We start from the raw sequence: 22,695 nt of genomic DNA on the forward strand, positions 1-22,695 counted from the left end.
GACACACAATTGCAAATGGGATCACGTGAATCAAAACCAGCTGGAGGTCAGTACTGCATTGAATAATGGGATTGTCTCTGACTATGTGATATGCATCTTTTAACTAATTTACTTATATATATTTATATTTTCCATCTATTTAATAAAATTTGATCTATTTAAATGCATAAATTAATATAAATGTGTTATATAATTAATTAATATAAATGTGCTATACTGGATGACCAGATATGGAGCAAAGTATTAGATCGTGCAAGACAAATTACCAAATCAAACAAATCATATGAAGTACAATATAAAATTATCAAAAAGCTGCATGTGACTCCTTTAACTCGAAGTAAATATGACACATGTTCCAAATTTAGTTTGAAGTGTAAAAGGGAAACAGGAACTTATTTCCACTTAATATGGACCTGTCCTTTAATTGCGTCTTTCTGGTCTTCGGTTGTTCAGGAAACTGAAAGATCTTTTGGGTTTAAAGTACCACTGGATCTTAGATTGTGTATCCTTGGTGTGAACAATTGTGTACCGGAAACAAAAACAACTTCTATAATGCTTTATGCTGCTCGCCTTTCCATACTTCATGTTTGGATTAAAGAACACCCTCCTACTGTAACTCTTTGGCGTGAAAAACTCTTGGCACTATAACCATACGAAAGACGGCATAATGTACTGGATGGAACTCTAGATACTTTTGTAAATTATTTGTTTCCCCTTAAAGATTATTTTGGATGTGATTGGCAAGCAATATGTATTAATAGGGATTGAAGGTTTTTTTTTTCTTCTAAGTTCTCTCGTTCTTTTTTCTGTATATGTTAAGAAAATATGAAAATAAACAGTTTAAAAAAAATAAATGCATACATTTATAAAATGCATCGGTTTAATAAAATTAACTTACAATATTCAGAATGAAAAGACTGCATTTAAAAGTCTGTTTGAATGACTTGACTGAGTCTGCTTGGATCCTGTAATCACTCCCTTGTGTCTGTTGTTAGAATACAGACTGAACCTGGAGTATTTAACTGAACTTTAGCAGTATGAGCATACAGTGTCCAAATAAGAGTGTTACATCGCAAGAATGGGTTTGGTTCTGAAACAGAAATTGGACCCCTTCGTTCGACCCGTTGTTCATCTGAAACAAATGTCAGCTTATATTGTCCACAAGTTGGTGGTTGCCATACATCATAGAGTTCATCCCACCTAATTTCTAAGTAATTATACTAATGGTGTTACAAGCACCCCCTGTCTCCAATTTTTAAGATTACACACCATCCCCGCTAAAAAAAAAAAAAAAAAAAAAGGCTCCAAGAACATTTTTCTAACATTCCCTGTAAGTTGGGATGATGATGTTTCTAATGATATTTCCAAATGTTTTATGAATGTTCAGAACATCCAGTTTTTGAAGCATTAAAAGAAAAAGACTACGTTAATGTGCAAACACTAATGTAATCAAAGCTGTTTTATTAATGAAAGCCGTGGGGCAACGGGCCATACACAACATTCTCTGCTCTTATTTGTGTGCGAGTGGTGTGTGTGTGTGTGTGTGTGTGTGTGTGTGTGTGTGTGTCTGTGTGTGCATGCGTCAAGTGAGGCATTAATATAGCCTTTTATGCACTGCCGTTCAAAATTAGTTGGCTTTTTAATGATTTTTACTGGAGTCTCTTATGCTCATCCAGGCTGTATTTATTTGATCAAACAAACAAACAAAAAAATACTGTGAAATATTAAATATTGTTTTCCTATTTAAACAGTTTAAAGTGTAATTTATTTCTGTGATGCGTAGCTGTATTCAGCATCATTACTCGAGTCTTCAGTGTCACATGATCTTCAGAAATCAGAATAACATGATGATTTATTTACACCGTTGAAACTGTTGTGCTCCTTAATTTTAAATTGTATTTATTTTATTTTTTTTAGATCCTGTGATACTTCTATTTTTATTTTATTTTATTTTATTATTTGATGAATGAAATTATAAAAATAATAGCATTTATTCAAAATTGTAATCTTTTATAACAATATATGTATTTTACTATCACCTTTTTATCCATTTAACACTTCCTTGCTGGATAAAAGGTATTAATTTCTTTAAAAAAAAAAAAAAAAAAAGAAGATGAAAGAAACAATTTATGGACCCAAAACTTTTGAATAGTAGTATATATTGTAACACAAAATTTCTATTTTGAATAAACACTGTTCCTTTGAACTTTTTATTTACCAATGAATCCTGAAAAAAATGTCACAGGTCCCGAACAATATGAAGCAGCAAAAATGTTTCAAACATTGATTATAAATCAGCACATTAGATTGAATTCTGAAGGAAAACTGGAGTAACAATGCTGAAAAGTCAGCTTGGTTTCACAGGAATAAATTGTATTTTAGGGTATATTAAAATATAAAACAGTTATTTTAAATTACAATGATATTTCACAAAATTACATCGTTTTTTCTGTATTTTTGTTTAAATAAAGACGCATAATATATATATATATATATATATATATATATATATATATATATATATATATATATGTGTGTATAAAAAACCTAACCCTAACCCTACGTTGGTCCCCCACAATGTTCAGGACATGATAACGGCCTTGTGGGAATGTTACTTTTGATATGTACCCTGAACATTTTGAAAAAAGTAGTAATATTTAAAAAAAGAAAAAAAAATGCATAATATTTGAATATTTTGAAATATTTTGTTTTAAAAACATTATTAATACCAAAAACTTTGAACAAAAATTTTATATTAAAGCTACTATAAGTACATTTGTAAGTTTGAGAGATCCTTGTCAGAATGTTAGCCAACGATCTGAGAGCAATCTGATGGGATATATTCATTATCAGACTGAGAGATTGAGATAATACCAATTTATTGTTAAACTTAATTGTTTATTTGATCTGTGTTTTTTGTTTTTCTTCACAGTACTGGATGAAGCATGGAGGACATTTGACTGGAGGTAAGCTACATACTGTAGACAAAGGTTATGTGGACTACAGTGTGTAGTATGTAGGCCATATTATCATAGAGAGTTGTCTGTTCAAAGATACTGTAAATTTTGTAAAAGAAATTAATTTAGACCTCACAACTGTAAAATATACATTGTCTAACACATTTTAATTTAATGTATTTGATCTCTAAATAAATGTTTGTTGTTAAAGGGTTTTTTTTAATTTTATATTTTACATTGAAGGACATAGTGTGCAGGCTTTTGTTCCCCTTTGCCTGGAATTATAAAATTAATTCTAACTAGTTTCAAAATATCAAACTATAAATGTATTTAAAACGGAGATTTAAAAAATAAATAAAAAAATATAACATATTGGCGGAATAAATAATCCACAAATAAGTATACTCAAACAAAAAGATCCAAATGTTATATATATATATATATATATATATATATATATATATATTATTTTTTTTTTTTTCTCATACATTATTTTTATTCATTAAGTGTGCAGATAATTTTGTCTCTCATCTTTTGTAGACAGAAGGAAGTACTGAAAGAACGTCTAGAAAAGTTTACTCCGAGTAATCCAGATGTGACAAACATCAAGATCCTGGTGGCTGGACAAATTGGAGCAGGGAAGTCCAGCTTTATTAACTCTGTTCTTAGTGTCTTTCAAGGGGAAATAGTTAATGAAGCAATAGCTGATACTTCATCGTCAGGCCCCTGTCACAGTTTCACAAAAAGAGTAAGCATTATTTGACTTCTATATTGCACACACGGTAGTTGCAAAGACTGTAGGAACATAATTTAGAGGTGTTTATATGATGTTTGTAAAAATAACATTATTTTGTGTATTTGGTGTAATGCATTGAGTTTATGAGGTTTAAGGTTAAAAAAAACATTAGTTTCCACATACTGTACATTATTGTTGCTCCTCTATGCCCCTCTTTCTGAAACGTATTGATTTTTACAAAGCTCATCATTCTGAAAAGCGAGGTGAGCTCTGATTGGCCAGCTATCCATTGCAATGTGATTGGCCGATTTCCTCAAGTGCATGATTGAAATGGTATGCCACTTAACATACTATAATGCAGAGTACCAGCACGATAAGTCAAAACCAAGAAAACCCATTACGAATGAGGCATTTGTTGCATCCAGTGGGCACATAATTACTGATTATAATGACTTGTACTGTATTTTATGCGTTGCGTATCGCACTGTGTAAACATAAAATCATGTCTGCATTTGTGATCAGAGAAACAACGAACAACAAGCCTACTCTACTGCTCAAAACACGCGTTTGAATAGTCAGTGACAAATTCTTTAAATATGTAAATGTACTTCCAGACTGTGAGTCAGAAGTGACAGACTGTCCTTGCAAAGTTGGAATTGCTCCAATTTATAGAAACAGCCTTTGTGCAGAGCCTTCCCAGAATCAGGAAACAGTTGTAACACCTATCCGTTAAGTTTAAGTGCTACAAGAAATAAGGGACCAACCAGACCAATCTCACTCATGAGTCAAATGTATTAAACATAGTCACACCAAACATTCATTATTCAACATAACGCAATTCAACATCAAACAGGTAGAACCAGTAGATAAGAAATACAGTCCATCACATAAAGCACAGTCCTTGGTTTCTCCTCTATTAGGACCCTAAGCTTTTCTCAGTCTTTGTTGACTATGAATAGAGAATCAGAATCAGAATCAGAATGAGCTTTATTGCCAGGTATGTTTACACATACGAGGAATTTGTTTTCGTGACAGAAGCTCCGCAGTACAACAGAATGACAGTGAGAGAACATAAAACACATAATAAAAGAATATAAAAATACAAATAAGTAGATAAGGAATGACAATATACAAATTGACAATTGTAGGCAGGTATATTACAAAAATGCAGTTATGTATGTACATGTATATTATGTGCAAAATGTAAGTGTATACTAAGTATGTGTGTTAGATAAATTAAGTGTATGTGTATATAAATATAAAGTGTAGTGTGTTCAGTGTGTATCAGCTGTTCATAAGATGGATTGCCTGAGGGAAGAAACTGTTCCTGTGTCTGGTCGTTCTGGTGCTCAGTGCTCTGTAGCGTCAACCAGATGGCAACAGTTCAAAGAGGGAGTGTGCTGGATGTGAGGGGTCCAGAGTGATTTTAACTGCCCTTTTGCTCACTCTGGATAAGTACAGTTCTTGAATAGATGGGAGAGTTGAACCGATGATTCGCTCAGCAGTCCGGACTACCCTCTGTAGTCTTCTGAGGTCAGATTTAGAAGCTGAGCTGAACCAGACAGTTACTGAAGTGCAGAGGATGGATTCGATGATGGTGGAGTAGAACTGTTTCAGCAGATCCTGTGGCAGGTTAAACTTCCTCAGCTGGCGAAGGAAGTAAAACCTCTGCTGGGCCTTTTTCACAATGGAGTCAATGTGAATGTCCCACTTCAGGTCCTGAGAGATAGTGGTGCCCAGGAACCTGAATGACTCCACTGCAGTCACAGTGCTGTTCATGATGGTGAGTGCGGGGAGTGCAGGGGGGTTTCTCCTGAAGTCCACGATCATCTCCACTGTTTTGAGCGTGTTAAGCTCCAGGTTGTTGAGAGTGCACCAGACAGCCAGCTCTTTAACCTCCTGCCTGTAAGCAGACTCGTCACCGTCCTGAATGAGGCCGATGAGTGTGGTGTCATCTGCAAACTTCAGGAGCTTGACAGAGGGGTCCTTAGATGTGCAATCGTTAGTGTACAGGGAGAAGAGCAGTGGGGAGAGAACGCAGCCCTGGGGAGCTCCGGTGCTGATTGTACGGGTGCTGGATGTGTATTTTCCCAGCCTCACTAGCTGCTGCCTGTCTGTCAGGAAGCTGTTGATCCACTGACAGACGGAGGTGGGCACGGAGAGCTGAGTTAGTTTGGGCATGAGGAGGTTTGGCATGATCGTGTTAAAAGCCGAGCTGAAGTCCACAAACAGGATCCTCACATAGGTCCCCGGTCTGTCTAGGTGTTGCAGAACATAATGCAGTCCAATGTTTACTGCATCGTCCACAGACCTGTTTGCTCTGTAGGCAAACTGAAGAGGATCCAGCAAGGGTCCAGTGATGTCCTTCAGGTGGGCCAGCACCAGTTTTTCAAATGACTTCATGACTACGGATGTTAAAGCCACAGGCCTGTAGTCATTTAGTCCTGTAATTTTGGGTTTCTTGGGGATGGGGATGATGGTGGAGCGTTTTAAGCATGAAGGGACTTCGCACAGCTCCAGCGATCTGTTGAAGATCTGTGTGAAGATGGGGGCCAGCTGGTCAGCACAGGATTTCAGACAGGCTGGTGTAACGCAATCTGGGCCTGGTGCTTTTTTCCTTTTCTGCTTCCGGAAGACCTGGCGCACCGCATCCTCGCTGATCTGTATTGCAGGTGTGGGGGAGAGGGGGGATGCAGGAGGTGTGAATGGTGAGAGCGCTTGATTGGAGAAGTGTTCAGGGTGGGTTGCAGGAGCTGTTAATGGTGTGAACGGTTGTTTGGAGAGGCATTCAGGGTTGGTTGCAGGAGTTGTTATTGGTGTGAATGGTTGTGTGGAGAGGTGTTCAGGGCAGGTGATGGGTGTTCTTTCAAACCTGCAGTAAAACTCGTTCAGATCGTCTGCCAGTCGTTGATTCTCCACAGTGCTGGGGGGTGGTGTCTTGTAATTGGTGATCTTCTTTAGACTTTTCCACACTGATGCCGAGTCGTTCGAAGTGAACTGAGTCCTTATTTTTTCAGAATAATTCCTCTTTGCCACTCTGATCTCCTTTTCCAGTGTGTATTTAGCCTGTTTATACAAGACATTGTCCCCCTTCCTGTAAGCATCTTCTTTGGCCTGACGGAGCTGTCTGAGTTTTGCAGTGAACCACGGTTTGTCATTGTTGTAATTTAGTTGAGTCTTGGTAGGAATACACATATCCTCACAGAAACTGATATATGATGTTACGGTCTCTGGGAGTTCGTCCAGATCGGTGGCAGCAGCTTCAAAAACACTCCAATCAGTGAGGTCAAAACAAGATTGTAAATCCTGCTCTGCTTCATTAGTCCATCTTTTTACAGTCCTTAATACAGGTTTAGCGGATTTTAGTTTCTGCCTGTAGGTCGGTATAAGATGAACCAGAAGGTGATCAGAACGTCCCAAAGCTGCTCGTGGAACAGAGTGAAATGCATCCTTTATTGTTGTGTAACAGTGATCCAATATATTACTGTCTCTTGTTGGACAAGTAACATGCTGTCTGTATTTTGGCAGTTCACGGGAGAGATTGGCTTTATTAAAGTCCCCAAGAATGATTAAAACAGAGTCTGGGTGTTGTTGTTCTGTCTCTGTGATCTGCTCAGCGAGTTTCTGTAAAGCTGAGCTCACGTGCGCTTGAGGAGGGATGTAAACACTAACCAGAATGAACGAGTGAAACTCCCGCGGCGAATAGAATGGCTTGCAGTTAACGAAGAGCGTTTCGAGATTTGAGCAGCACGTCTTCTTTAACACAGTTACATCTGTACACCACCGTTCATTGATGTAAAAGCATGTCCCGCCGCCGCGCAATTTCCCCGTTGATTCTGCGTCGCGACGCGGCAGATGGAGCGCGCTGTCCGGTATGGTGTCATTCAGCCAAGTTTCCGTGAAACACAGAGCAGCAGAGTGAGAGAAATCTTTATTTCTCCGAGAGAGCAGAAGCAGTTTGTCCGTTTTGTTGGGAAGAGAGCGGAGATTTGCCAGATGGATGCTAGGCAACGGCGTTCGAAATCCGCGTTTTCTGAGTCTCACGAGCGCTCCAGCTCTTTTTCCCCGTCTGCGCGTCCTGAAGCGCTTGATCAGCGCCGCTGCTCCTCCGACAAGAATGTCTAGCAAAACATCAGAATAGTCGAAAACCGGTGAGATATCGGGAGATGTGTGTTGCCGAATATCCAGCAATTCGTCCCTGGTGAAACTGATTGCAGGAATATAACTAAAGACAGGACAAACTAACAAAAACACAAAAACAACTGCAGAGCACGTCACGGAGGCAGCCATCCTGTATCGGCGCCACTCGATCAATAAAAAACAGTACTTAAGTGGCAAGATGATCCACAGCAGAGTTCAATTGTCAGAGAGATTTGCCATGCTTGAAGGAAAAGTTTGACTTGCAACTGGCAACAGTCGAGTACTAAATGGAAACCACTCTTAGTTCCAATCTTCTCAGTTGTTTTTGCCCCCAGGTAATCCATATACATTTAGAACACAAACCCTCTGTAAACAAAATTAAAAACAAACAAACACCGTAACCATGTGCTAGTAACAGAAATTGTTAACCAAAATAGAAACAATGACACTTACTTACAGATGAGCTTAGAACTCTAAAGTTCCTCAACCAGGGTAAAAAAAGGCTACAACCACCATGAGGAAATCCTCTCCTTCCAGAGAAAGAACAAACTTCCTGCCATTTCTCTTTCTTTGTCTCCTTAAATAGGTTTACTAATTCACCTCAAATAGAGCACCCCCTAATGCTCAGGTGAGTAATAATGGTAAATACATGGGAGAAAACTACTGGTATATATTAGTAACAGGAGAACTGTTACATACCCCTCTCCTCAGAAAAAAAAAAGTGATTAAACAGCACCATAAAACTTTTTCATTTTTTCTACATGAAAATTTTCAACTCACTTTGAATCATCCAACATTACTACCTGGTAGTTCACATTGTTTAACTTCTTCAGAATTTCTGCTGGACCTAGCCATTTCGGTGCTAATTTAGCCATATACGAGTCTGCAGCCCGAGACAGAGGGTGAGAACGTATCCAGACCAAGTCTCCTTCATCAAATGCTTCAAGCTTCCTTCTTCGGTTATAGTACCTTGCTTGTCGTTCTTGAGCTTGACTAGTCTTTTCTTTTACTTGTTCCAACAACTCTCTCTGCCTTTCAACAGTCCCATAGAACACATGATCAGGTTGTGGTGGAGTTCGTACCAGTCGTTCCATGGGTCCTTTTAACTTTCGGCCTAAAGCAATCTCTGCAGGGGTTAAACCTGTACTTTCCTGCCATTCCGTGTTTATGGCATATCGGAACACATATATCCATCTATCCCAATGCCTGTGGTTATCCTTAACATAAGATATCATAGCCTTGAGGGTTCGATTAGTTCTTTCAGTAAGGTTTGTTTGTGGATGGTAGGCTGTGGTTAGCTTTTGAATAACCCCCCAGCACTTACATGCATAATTCAAAAGTTGTGCTGTAAACTGTGGTCCATGATCTGAGACAAGATAGGTAGGTGTGCCCCATCGAGTGAAGATCTCCTTTATTAAGATATTAACAATTAGATGGGTCTTGGCGAACTCAGAGGAAATAATTCTACCCATTTACTGCAATAGTCTACTACCACCATCAGATATTCATTAGAATGCAAACTCTTTTGGGAGGGACCCATGAGATCAACACCAGAGGTGGGTAGTAACGAGTTACATTTACTTCGTTACATTTACTTGAGTAATTTTTTGGGGTAACGGATACTTTTCGGAGTATATTTAAAGATGGGTACTTTATACTCTTACTTGAGTAAATTTTTGGGGGAAAATCTGTACTTTTACTTCGTTACTGTGGGCGACGCTCCTCTCGTTACTTTATCTTAATGCAATAAATGTTATAAATGCTTCAGTTTATTCCAAACGCACCGTCTACTTTTCACTGGGCAATGAGCGATGCCCATTCAGGAATGATTCATTCTTTTGAGTCAATTCTGTTCAAAGGCTTGATCAAACCAATTGGCAAACGAGTGAATTGGTTCATGAATCAGTTTGAATGAGTCGTTCAGTTCCCTGCCGCACGCGCTGAGCATCTGAAGTGGTTCACTCGGAGTTGTAACGTTTAAGAACATCAGCAGCGTTGAAAACGTGGCTGGAACTGCACTAAATTGTAATCTGCAAAGGTTATTATTTGCTAGCGATGGAGATCCTTATTAGATGAACACCGCGTGTGCTGTCTACTGTTTAACAGGTAATAACTTGGGCTACATTCGATTACAGTACACGATACCACTGTGACATTAGTTTGTTGTACGTGTGTGGCTTATAACAGAGGGGAGTCAAGTTGAATGAAGCTTCCAAAAGACAAAAAATAGCCGATTAAGATTTTATTAATTTTAGTACAATCACACTGGTGCAAGTCAGCTGCTAAATTCAGATCTGTGATCGCTTGCTGGCGCTGAGCCAGAGATAGATGCGTTTATACCGCGCTGCGCATTATAACAAATCACACATGATTCTTTTGAGCTTATTAAAGCATTGGCCAATCAGAGGTGTTCAGATGAGTAATCGCTAAAATGCCGGTGCTTCCTTCACTCGCTCACTGACTGAATACCTCTTTCTGGCGAATTCTCTCGCAGGAACAACAAAGTTCAGATGTGTGTACGAATCTTTAATTAAGATATTGATTTCACAGTGTTAACAGTTTCAGTGATTTTAATGGGAGTTTCTAAGAGTGATTGAAATCTAGATTGTCAGTGAAAATGATCTTTAATAATGTAAATGTTATTTGCTCTCTTTCTGAACAATGAAAGATTAGTAGCAATATTTAGATCACATTAACTTTCAATGTTAAATTCACATTTAATATAAAATCAGTCGTATTAAAAATATGTTATGGCATGACAACTATATCTGTTACTTAAGTAAACAGACAAGCTTTTATAATAAATTACATAAATTGGAGTAAAGGATGATGAAATGTATACATTTATACACACACCCATACATTACATACATTTTATCTAAATAAAAATAGGCTCAGTATATATGACCCAAAGTAACTAGTAAGTAACTACTTGAGTAGATTTTTTATCCGACACTCTTTTACTCTTACTCAAGTAACTATTCAAGACTAGTACTTTTACTTTTACTTGAGTAAATATTTCTAGAAGTACTTTTACTTTTACTTGAGTACAGTTTTTGGGTACTCTACCGACCTCTGATCGACACCCAACATGTGTCCTGGCTTGACTACTGGTGTCGACTGTAGGTGACCAGACAGCTTTGAGATTCTTGGTTTGTAAATCTGACAGGTTTGACACGCGGTACAAAAGCTCCAAACATCTCTGCGTATCTCCGGCCAGTAGACCACATTGAGTAAATGCCTCAAAGTTTTCATCCGTCCAAGATGTCGACTCAAAGGATTGGAATGGGCAAATTGTAAGAATTTCTCCCTTAATGACAATGGTACAATTATCTGCATAGTTTCACTCTGATGTTTGTTAGTCACACAACGAAATAAATAGTCATTTTGTATGACATAATGAATGCGGGTAGGGTCTGTTACCGACAACTTAGCCATTTCCCATGTTTCTGAGCACTTCCAATCTCATCCCAGCTGATAGGTTAGTCTGACCCAATGTTGGTTGCTTGACAAAAAGCAATGTGTCCTTTAACTTCTTGGAAAGGTGTACTCCGAGAAAGTGTGTCGGGTACTACATTACATTGTCCCTTCCGATATTGGACAGTGAAGTCAAAGCTTTGTAACCTGAAAGCCCACCTGGTCAGTCGAGAAGTTGGACGGGGATGATTGAAAACCCACGTAAGAGCAGCATGATCTGTAAATACTTCAAAATGTTTCCCTTCCAGATACTGTTTCCATTTCTCGACTGCCCAAATCACTGCAAGACATTCTTTTTCAGGCGTGAAATAGGACTTCTCAGCCCCATGTAGAAGTTTTGAAGCATAAGCAATAACATGTTCAGCTCCGTCGTGGTCCTAAGTCAACACCGCTCCTAAACCGACATCACTGGCATCGGTCTGGACTTTAAAACCTTTTCTGAAATCAGGAGATGCCAACACAGGTGTTTTTTTGAAGAGCATTTTTCAGTTTATCGAAAGCCTGTTGACATTCCATTGTACACTCCCAGACAACATTTCTTCCCTTCAGGGCATGCAATAGTGCAGCGATCTCTGAAAAGTGAGGGATAAACCTATGATACCATCCTGCAATACCATCCGTTGTACCTCTTTGAGTGTGGTTGGAACAGGAACATTTTGAACAGCCTCCACCTTGGCATTTTCTGTACGAACTCCTTCTTTAGACAACATGTCCTAGGAAAGTGATGGATCCTTGGAGTAGGTTGCACTTCGACAGATTCAGGGTCAAACCAGCAGCTTCTAACATGTCAAAGAGCCGTTTAAGGTGTTCAAAATGCTCTTGGACATTCTAGGAATAAATGACAATATCATCGAGATAAACAAAACAGAACTTTTCAAGACAGTCTCTCAATATTGTATTCATCAGGCGCTGAAAAGTTGCAGCGGAGTTTCGCAGTCCAAATGGTAGACACCGGAATTCATACTGAGCATTTTTGGTTACGAAAGCAGTCTTCGGAATACTCTCCTCATCCATAAGCACCTGCCAATAGCCAGATCTAAGATCCAATGTACTGAAAATGGAAGCACCGTACATTGATTCAAGTATATCCTGGATCTGTGGCATAGGAAATCCATCTAAAGGGGTCTTGGCATTTAAAGCCCTGTAATCAATACAGAAACGCATAGTACCAACCTTCTTAGGGACAAGAACTATGGGAGCCGCCCATGGAGAAGTTGATGGTCTGATTATCCCTTTTTCCAACATTTTGAAAACTTCCTGATCAATGAATTGCTGTTTGAACATAGAAAAAGGATAGGCTCGTTTACGGACTGGAATCTCATCTGAAGTTTTAATCTGATGCCGAATCACAGCGGTTCGTACTAAGGACTCTGTACAGACTGTTGGCCGCTCAAGCATGAGTGCTTCTAACTGACATTTCTGTGTTCTGTTAACCTCGGCTCGACTTGCCAGATCTTTAATGTTTGCCAATGTGGAGGAAGGGACCTGAACCAGAGGTAATGCCAGATGTAGACTAATTTCCACCGAATTAGTATAAAGCATGAATGGATGTTTTAGCTCATTTTCTTCAGTCAGGATATAGGTCTTGTCCTTGAAATCTGGATTCCTGAATCTATCAAAAACTCTAGGCCAAGTATCACAGGCAAAGCTAGATATTGATCCTTCATCACAAAGGCAGTAAATGGATATTGATAACCATGAAGTGTACAAATCCAAACTATCTTTCCTAGAGTTGTCTGTACATGACCATTGGCCAGTAAGAGGGTCTGACCTCTGCTGGACAGCCATGTTTCTGTGCTTGAGTTCAGTTTTTTCCAGTAAGATTCTTGAAGTAAAGAATAGGTGCTACCAGTGTCTAAAACTGCTTGACATCTGTAATTTCTGATTGTGGTCGGCAGGACCAATGGGTCAAGCTCTTTCTCTATACTTCCTGACAACACCGCAATGTGAGGATTTGACTCTGCCTGTCTGCCTGACTCTGACTCTGCCGGTCTCTGTCTCCAATAGGCTCTTTCTTCACTAACATCCCTTTCCACCCGTGTACCAACACGTACCAACTCATCAACCGTAGAGACAGTGCCTCTGAGTATGCTGGCAAGCAGAGGATTACAGTTTCTTAGCATAGCCTGGAGTATCTCCCTTTCTGACATGTAAGGTTTCAGTCGAAGGCATAAGGCACGATATTGATAAGCAAATGTTCGAAGATTTTCATCAAACCCTTGTTTCCGTTTAGAATTAGTTTTCTCTAATTCTTCTTTCCACCTCCACTTCATGATCATCAGGCAGAAAGGACTGCAGGAATGCTTTCTTGAACTGGCACCAAGTTCTCACCCTCTTCTCCGCAAGCCACCAGTCCTTAGCTGTATGAGTTAGAACAGAAGGCAACATAGCTAATATCTCAGCATCATTCAGTGGTTGAATTGCAAGATACTCATCACATTTCTCAAGGTAAGAAATAGGGTCTTCTCCCTCCAAACTACCAAACCTTGGAAACTCCAGCTTGATCGTAGTTTTGAAATGTATAGGGTAGGTTGAACTTTCTGCTGGTTGGTGTGGACTAAAGTGTGGAGTAGATGTTACAGTGGGTTTAGACTGAATTAAAGATTTCAGCTGAACATCCCTTCTAGCCATACAATCCATCATCGTTTGACCTAATTGCTGTATACTCTTTTCTAAGGTTTCCTTTACGTATTGACATTCAGTCTTGACCTCAGTGGGCAGCATCTGCTCCAATTGTTGGATCCGTTTATGATGGTCCTTTTGCTGGGATAAAAGTTTCTGCATTTGGTCTTCCATAACAGTCAACCTGTGAGTTTGCCGATCTATATCATGCTGCACAACAAAAACACAAGAAAACACACCAAAAGATTTCTTATATCGGCGGTAAAAGCAAGTATTGTGAACTGTCTTCATGTTCTACCTCATTCTCCAAATACAAATGACTGAGAGATTGAATTAGGTCTTGAACTGGTTCTCGCCTGATGGTGAATGGAGCAGTAGAATAGTCTGGTTCTGTAACACCATCACCCTCTATCTCATCACCCAGGTCTGCCATTTTGTGTAACTTTTTCAAATTAACTCACTCATTAAATATAATTTGATAACTTAATGCACTTGCTCAACCATTAAGTTCAGCAAACCTTATATACCTTCAACACACTGACTGAAAAAAGTGAAATTGGTCTGTTTAAAACCAAATTAAATCCATTCAAATCTTACTAACTGATTTTGGATTTTTTTCAAGTCCCTGTTCGGGCGCCAATATATGTAACACCTCTCCGTTAAGTTTAAGTGCTACAAGAAATAAGGGACCAACCAGACCAATCTCACTCATGAGTCAAATGTATTAAACATAGTCACACCAAACATTCATTATTCAACATAACGCAATTCAACATCAAACAGGTAGAACCAGTAGATAAGAAATACAGTCCATCACATAAAGCACAGTCCTTGGTTTCTCCTCTATTAGGACCCTAAGCTTTTCTCAGTCTTTGTTGAATATGAATAGAGAAAACAGTACTTACGTGGCAAGAGGATTCATAGCAGAGTTCAATTGTCAGAGAGCTTTGCCATGCTTGAAGGAAAGGTTTGACTTGCAACTGGCAACAGTCGAGTACTAAATGGAAAACACTCTTAGTTCCAATCTTCTCAGTTGTTTTTACCCCCAGGTAATCCATATACATTTAGAACACAAACCCTCTGTAAACAAAATTCAAAACCAACAAACACCGTAACCATGTGCTAGTAACAGAAATTGTTAACCAAAATAGAAACAATGACACTTACTTACAGATGAGTTTAGAACTCTAAAGTTCCTCAACCAGGGTAAAAAAAGGTTACAACCACCATGAGGAAATCCTCTCCTTCCAGAGAAAGAACAAACTTCCTGCCATTTCTCTTTCTTTGTCTCCTTAAATAGGTTTACTAATTCACCTCAAATAGAGCACCCCCTAATGCTCAGGTGAGTAATAATGGTAAATACACCGGAGAAAACTACTGGTATATATTAATAACAGGAGAACTGTTACACAGTCCTCCATAAAAAATGCTGCACACATCTGAATATTTGGGTTGAACTGTTCTGGAACAGTGTTGAAATACAACTTATCCACTGATTTCTAGTTGTGTCCTCGATTGGAAGACCAAATAAGTATTTTTGCATTCACAACGAAGAATACAGCTTCTCCACGACATGGCAGCTGGGACAACAGCGAGAATCAAAGTTATGCCTTCTTTCTTTGCATGAACATTTGGGCGGTTTTATGCAAATCTTCCCACATCGTGATGTAGACTTGTGGGGCATGTTAGAACGAGCCATTTTAGGAGTGTGTGGTTGACTTTTAACTTTTAAAAATAATATCTCTTTGTATTTGAGACTTCAGTCTTTACAACTTTTCTGATCTTCTTTATGAACCAAGAGCTTGTAACACTCCAAAGAGAAAGGACATATGATCCCTTTAAGGAAATATAGACAAAAGAGAGGATCCAGTATGGCTTGTGTCAAAAAATTTGATTGATGAGGGTCATAAAAGCCATCTGTTCTGGACACCTGTTTGTACAACCCCCCCCCTCCCTGTACACCCAGTGACCTAAATATGAACTTATGAACCCAAGAAGGAATTTCGGTGGGAGGGAGAAGTGTTGGGAAGCTATGTGCTTTTTTTAAAACTCTGAAAAGGGCGAAATCATGAAAATGGTGTAAGGGAAGATTTTATTAAGGTTTTAAATACACAGTGCATTTCAAGAAAAAGGTTATAAACACATAGCAGCAATGGAAACAATGTAATGATCATTTTCGTAGTTGGAAAAGTGTAAAAACGTTGTTAAAGTTGTTACAAATGAAATAAAACTAGATTACCGGTTATTTATCTAAAACAACTAAACAAGTCAAAAACTATCAGATATGTTTTCGTTAGGCAACACGTGAAAAAGATGTGAGAGCTTGTAGCATTACAATTTAAAAATGGTGTTTTGTTACCAGCTAGAAAAGAAAGAAAACTAGGTAATAGAGTTTTAGCATTTGTACCTTACCTGAAACTGAAAAAAAGAAACGAATGTAAAGCAGCTATACAAACCAGAAAACTTGGCGTTTTGTCACGATGTTAGAAAAAGTTAAAACAAAAGAAAAAGAGGTAGGCATTACGCGGATCTAAAATAAAATACACCAGACAAGATACTTGTCAAAACTATGGTGTACTTTACCACTAACTACAATTTTTAAAATCTAGACTGTTAAACGAAAGAAAAGAAAAAGATCCTCCGGCAGAGTTGTGAAGCGTCCGTAAAACAACCTCCCGGAACCGATGAACCACTTAGAATGAGGCTCTGGAATGCTCCGGAAAAAAACCACGCCTCCAGCGCTAGAGTGGGCAGGGCAGGAGGCGTGATAGCAGCATTAAATAGATTTAAATGTTACAATAATTAAACTAAGTAGTTTTTAATAAATAGACATCAGTCCTTAATTAGTGAAAACTTTATATCCGTTTAAACATATGGTCAATTTTTACTTTTTAAATGATGTAGGCCTATACGATTTTTATTTACTTTTAGGCTAGTCTTAAAAAATAAAAAAATTAAAAAAAATCGTTGAAAAAGCGTTATTTGTTTTTAATGTGTTAAGTTAATTACTTTAATCTTTGACTAGTCTAAATCTAGACTATCTCCGTCGATAGATCTTTTATTTTTGTCAAGCTTTATTTCTCAAGCTATGTCAATTAACACACACACACACACAAACACACTTTCCTTCTGGCAAGTTTGTGTCGTGTTATCTAGTAAATAAACCAGACATATGTAATTAAAAGTACTCGGTTTAACAATATAGCAGGGAAGAGACGTCATCTCAACCATCGAAACGTGACCGTGTCCGGCGTCTGGTGTCTGTGTGATTACAGGCGCCTGCATATCAGTTAGACATCAAGCGGTTGTAAAAACATCTAACGGGTTTTGAAATGCTTGTAACTGGCTTGTGAAACTAACTAATTTCAGAGGGTGTTTTATATATATATATAGGGTATATATATATATATATATATATAGGATTTTTATTTTAATTACATTTATTATTTTTATTCACAAGGTGATTTTTAAACACAAATGCAAGCATCAATGCAAAGCCTCAACACACACACACAAACACAAACACACACACACACACTTTCCTTCTCCCACGCTTATTCTGTGAAACATTTCTATAGCCACATCTTTATTTAACAAAATCTAAAATGAGATCTGATTTATTGCTATATTAAATGGTTCTGTAATTTGTAATCTTTCGTTGTCATATCTTTTACATTTTATTAAAATAGTTTCAACTGTTTCACAAGATCACATTTAACACAAAGTCCAGACACATGTATTTCATCTTATAAATAATGACTGATTAAGTGCAATGTGTCCAATTCTAAGGTGAGATCTTCCCTTCTATTCCCAAAAATTCTCCTTTCATTTCTAACTGATCTTTGAATATTATATAAATGCTGGCCTTTATTCTAACCAACCCATTTAATTTGACACGTATCTTTTTATTTTTATTTATTTTTTAATTAGACCTTTTATTTCTAATTTACTCATTGGAGTATTAAATACGATGTCTGACATTTTAATGCTTTTATCTGGTCCACTACTTTCATTACCTTCATTACCTATATGTGTGGGTATCCATACAAAATAAATATTTGTTTTGCTTGTATTCTGAACAAACTCTGTAAAATGACTGACAAAATGTCTTGTCTAGTAGAAGCTTCACCACTCTTTAAACTTGATAGTACTGAAAATGAGTCTGAACATATGACTACTTTAGGTATATTAATGTGTTCAACCCCACTGAAGAGCCAAAAATATGACAATCATTTCTGTAGTATAAACAGACGGATGATTAGATGCTCTTTCTGGTATTCTATATAAATGCTCTTTTTTTTTTAAATCTAAACAAAAGTCCTTGATGTTTTATTTTATTTTAATAAACCACTCACACTTACTTTAGTAGCCTTAATCATTGAATATGTCTTTTATTTGTTAATATTAACTTCTGGCACGAAATTCTACATTCATAAATGTATGTTTTTCAAAATTCCGCCACGTTTAGTGGCGTTTAAAGAGGAATTTGTGATGTATTTGGAGACGTTAAAAGGAATGAAAAGTCCCAAAGCAAGATTTTTGTATTCTTCATTAGAGGACTTTGGTTTCTTAATGTGAAAATCTGTTACTCCCCCCTACATTTTCTTTATCATTATATTTTTATTTTTTCTTAAATGTTGTTTTATTTATTTTACATTTATTTTGTTTTATGATGTACAGAGTGTGAACAAAAATTGAGTGTAATCTCAGACCGTATTTGTAAATCTACCAGTAATGTACGTCTTTATGTTTTTAATGTTTAAAGCATTAAATAAAAAATAAAAAACACACACTAACACTTCCCCCACAGCCCTAATAACGTTGGTCGCAAAGGTTTAAATGTATGTTAAAAGAATTAAACAAAGTAATGTTTTTAATAACAACACATCAGTTCTCATTCGATGAAAACATTCTACCTGGTTTTAATATTAGACCGATGTTTTAACTATAAAATTAGGTTTACCTATACGGTTTAATTTTTTCATCTCAACAAAATTCCTTGTTGGAAAAAAGTGTTGTTTTATTTAATTTTAATAAGTCACTCACACATACTTTAGTAGTCTAAATCCTTGAATACGTCTTTTATGTTGTCAATATTAACTTCTATCATTGCTATATCATTGCTATTTCAATTAAAACATGCGTTTAGGCAAACACAAATATTAAACAGGAATGAATGTGATATGTCAAGATGGGCTTTTCTTGCCAAAGAAACTTTTACAACATTACAGGAAAGGGTAAATATTTCATCTCAAGTAGTGCGTAGAAACGCGTCTGGTGTTTTTGTGTTTATTGTTACGACCATGTCAGCGAAGACTGTAAAACATCTAAAGGTTTTTGGGGCTTGCAACTCAACTGTAATCTAATTAGTTTTCCGGGGTTCTGGTGTTGTAAATGGTGTGCTGCTGGTCAGCTAAACTAAAAAAAAAATGTTTGTGTATTCAGTGATCAAAGGGTGACAATTTCAACTTTATTGTCATTATGCAGAGTACAAGTACAGAGCTAATGAAATACAGTTAGCATCTAACCAGAAGTGCAAGAATATAGTGTTTTATATACATAAAAGTGCAGAGTAAGTGAAGCTATGATATACAGAATGTACAGTGGAGTTGCTATATACAGTATTGAGCAGAGTATGTACAGAATATAAATAGGAATGCAAATGTAGGGATTGTATGTACATTATGAACAGAGCAATGTAGGATTATATATACATTATGAACAGCAGCATTGTGAGAACAGTGATAATAAATACAGTTGGATGAGTGTGTAAAAGTATTGTTAAACAATGTATTACAGTATGTACAGAATAACAGTAGTGCAATTATGTTTTTATAGAAATAGTTTACTGTGCTTTGTACAGTAACAGCTTTAGACAGTTTACAGTAATGGCTAGAACAGTGTGCAGTTTGTGCAAAATATGATTAGTGCAAATGCATGTGTGTAAAAGTCTATGGTTAGGGTGAGAGGCATCCTTGATGATGTTCCTTGCCCTGCCCAGACAGCGCTTCTGGTAAATGTTCTCAATGGATGTTAACTGGGTGCCGGTGATCCGTTGAGCAGTTTTCAGTTTTTTATGACTTAGGTCTGTGATTACAAAGTTAGCTGAAAGTTCATTTACTGGTCAAAAGGATGTGAAATCTTTTAACAAGTCAGACCATAGAAAAATGTAGTTTAATTCGAATTAATTTAGTTTATTTTAGTTACATTTATAATTTTTATTATAAGATCTTTCAACCTCAACATAGACGTACTGAGAATGCAAACAAGTACACAAACACAACCATACAATCATAAACACACACACACACACACACACACAAATGTAAACATACAGAAAACATGAACATGTAACCAAACAAATACAAATATACACTCAAACAAGTACATAAATACACAAACAAACAAAATAGGTCACAAACACGAAAATACCTATATTAGATTAAAAATGAGTTGTCATAAGAATTCATCGAATTCTGAAAACGTCGTCTGACGCTGCACAAACGCCCCCATCTCATCTTCACATTCAGACATCACTTCCAGATTTTTACGTGCAGAAATATATCATCATAATGTATATTTCAGGCGTCTTCTCATCTGCGCCGCTCCATTTACCCTCCATGGGGGCGTTTGTGCAGCGTCAGACGACGTTTTCAGAATTCGATTCTTTCCAAGGCATAAACTTTGCCCTTAATCGATATAGAACTTTGTCGCCGAATGCGGATGTACTGTTTTAATTCACGATGAATTTCCGGTTTATAGATTTATTGTATTGTTTATTGTTCACAGCAGGCAACTGTAGCGTTTATCAGATGGTCTTTGTTGGTTTTAGTGATCGGACCCACCCTCAACCCCTTGTATGATGTACACGATAGGGGGTTGTCATCAGGAAGTCATAAACATTGGTCACGCCCAAGATGGCTCCGCCCAAGATGATCACTCGAGTCGGCCGTGATATTTTGGTTTATGATTAAAAGGCTGGATAATAATAATAAGCAACATATCTTATATATATATAAAGGATAATATAATGATGTTAAGTAAACGTCTCAAATGAAGACGATTTTTAAAGCAATATTTTAATACCCAAATTCACAGAAATATTACTTTGTATGAACAAAGAGGTCGGTTAACATGAGATCAAAAACTAATAAAAGGACTCGTATAAGGTCCTAAGCGTAAGACCAAACCATTGCAATTAGGATGGTGAAACTGCGGTAAACAGATTCAAACAGAAACAAAATCATGGTAACATATCGTTCTGATTTCAAAGTGTAACGCTATGAAAAACATTGCGGTTTATATCTATTTATATGTGTGTGTGTGTGTGTGTGTGTGTAAAGATCTCTAACACAGCTTGCTCTATTCTTTTTTATGGTTTTATGCCTACTCGCATATGACTTTTACCAACAAAAAGTGTCTTAGAAAATTTAAATCAATATATTGCTTTCTGTGAGTGAGTAAACAAGATGATTTTTCATTTAGATATTTATAAGAAACTGAAAAAAGCACAAATGTCAGGGCATGACAAAACTTCTCCAGGCCCCAAAAATACCCTTAGACTCCAGAGGGTTAATGGTTGAAAACATTACAAGTCTTAAAACATGTAATCAAATGTTATCAGTTAGATTACTTTTTTAAAGAAATTGATATAGTTGCACAGCCTTTTAGATTTTATATAGGGTAATTTGTGATCTATAACCTATTACAAAGTTCATAGTAACCTCCCCAAAACTGTGCGTAAAATAATTCCACCAAGGTCTCAGCTACAGCTAAACGTTAAAACAAAAACTTAAGGTCCTTGTTGGCAGTTTTACGAGGTGTGTGTGTGTGTGTGTGTGTGTGCGTGTGTGTGTGCGTGAAAACCGTGTGGTTTGAAAGAAAAATGTTTTAGCTTATATATGTGATTTTACTACAAACTATAAGCATTCTAACTAAGAAACATAATATGTTTTTTTTTTTTTTTTTTTTTCAACCAAACCGGTTGTTCGCAGTTTAAAAAGTCATAAGAATGTTTATTGTGTTTTGAAAAGAAAGTAAGTTATGATATATAAATAATATTTTTTTATTGTTTAACATCAACCACAATGCGTTTATGTATTTCTTCTCCTTCATGTATGCAACGGTTACCGTACACACATTCAAGAGAAATGCATAAACTCAATTGTTTTAAACAACCTAAAGCATTTAATCTGTCATTAAAAACTCTTACTTTTTTTCTTCACGCATCTATTTTCATCTGTCTCTGGACTCTTGCTTAAAACATTTGAGTACTGACATGAATCCTACACGAAAGCTAAAAAATAATACTTTTTTAAACTATTTTAAACATCATGGTTAACAACACCATTTGGAAAGTGAGAAAGGACGTCTAATCTATTGTATAAAGTTTTGTGAGACATTTGTAGAAACAAACACTTTTGGTTTCAAAGAAAACTTATGACAACTCATTTTTAATCTAATATAGGTACAGAAGAAACAGTCAAGCTACAGAGAAGGACAGCAGCTTGTGAGTGTTTTGCCTTGTTTTCTCATCAGACTAGTGTGTGATCGTCATTGCTAGGAAAGTTTTTGGTTTAAATTGTGTGTGTCTTACCCTGGTTAATACGTGCTGAAAGTGGCGCTTGGTTTTGCGTTTGCCTATCGCGGGACTGCCTGGTTTCGATCTGCTAAATAGTGAGGCGTGGCCAAAGCCAGTGAAAGTACTTAATTAGCTGTTTAGAAAGCACTTGTCAGAAGAAACAGTCGAGCTACAGAGAAGGA

General features: G+C 37.0%; 1 protein-coding gene across 1 annotated transcript in view; it reads left to right on the top strand.

Moving 5' to 3' along the window:
• Positions 1-22,695, top strand: part of LOC132124439 (interferon-induced protein 44-like) — a 37,250-nt gene continuing 14,555 nt past the window's right edge. The window contains exons 1-3 of the mRNA XM_059535436.1: positions 1-46; positions 2,933-2,966; positions 3,498-3,705. Coding sequence (XP_059391419.1) covers positions 16-46; positions 2,933-2,966; positions 3,498-3,705 — 273 coding nt within the window. The 5' untranslated portion in view covers positions 1-15. The remainder of the gene's footprint in view (positions 47-2,932; positions 2,967-3,497; positions 3,706-22,695) is intronic.

Source organism: Carassius carassius, chromosome 42 (genome assembly GCF_963082965.1).
Source record: "Carassius carassius chromosome 42, fCarCar2.1, whole genome shotgun sequence".
NCBI lineage: Eukaryota > Metazoa > Chordata > Actinopteri > Cypriniformes > Cyprinidae > Carassius > Carassius carassius.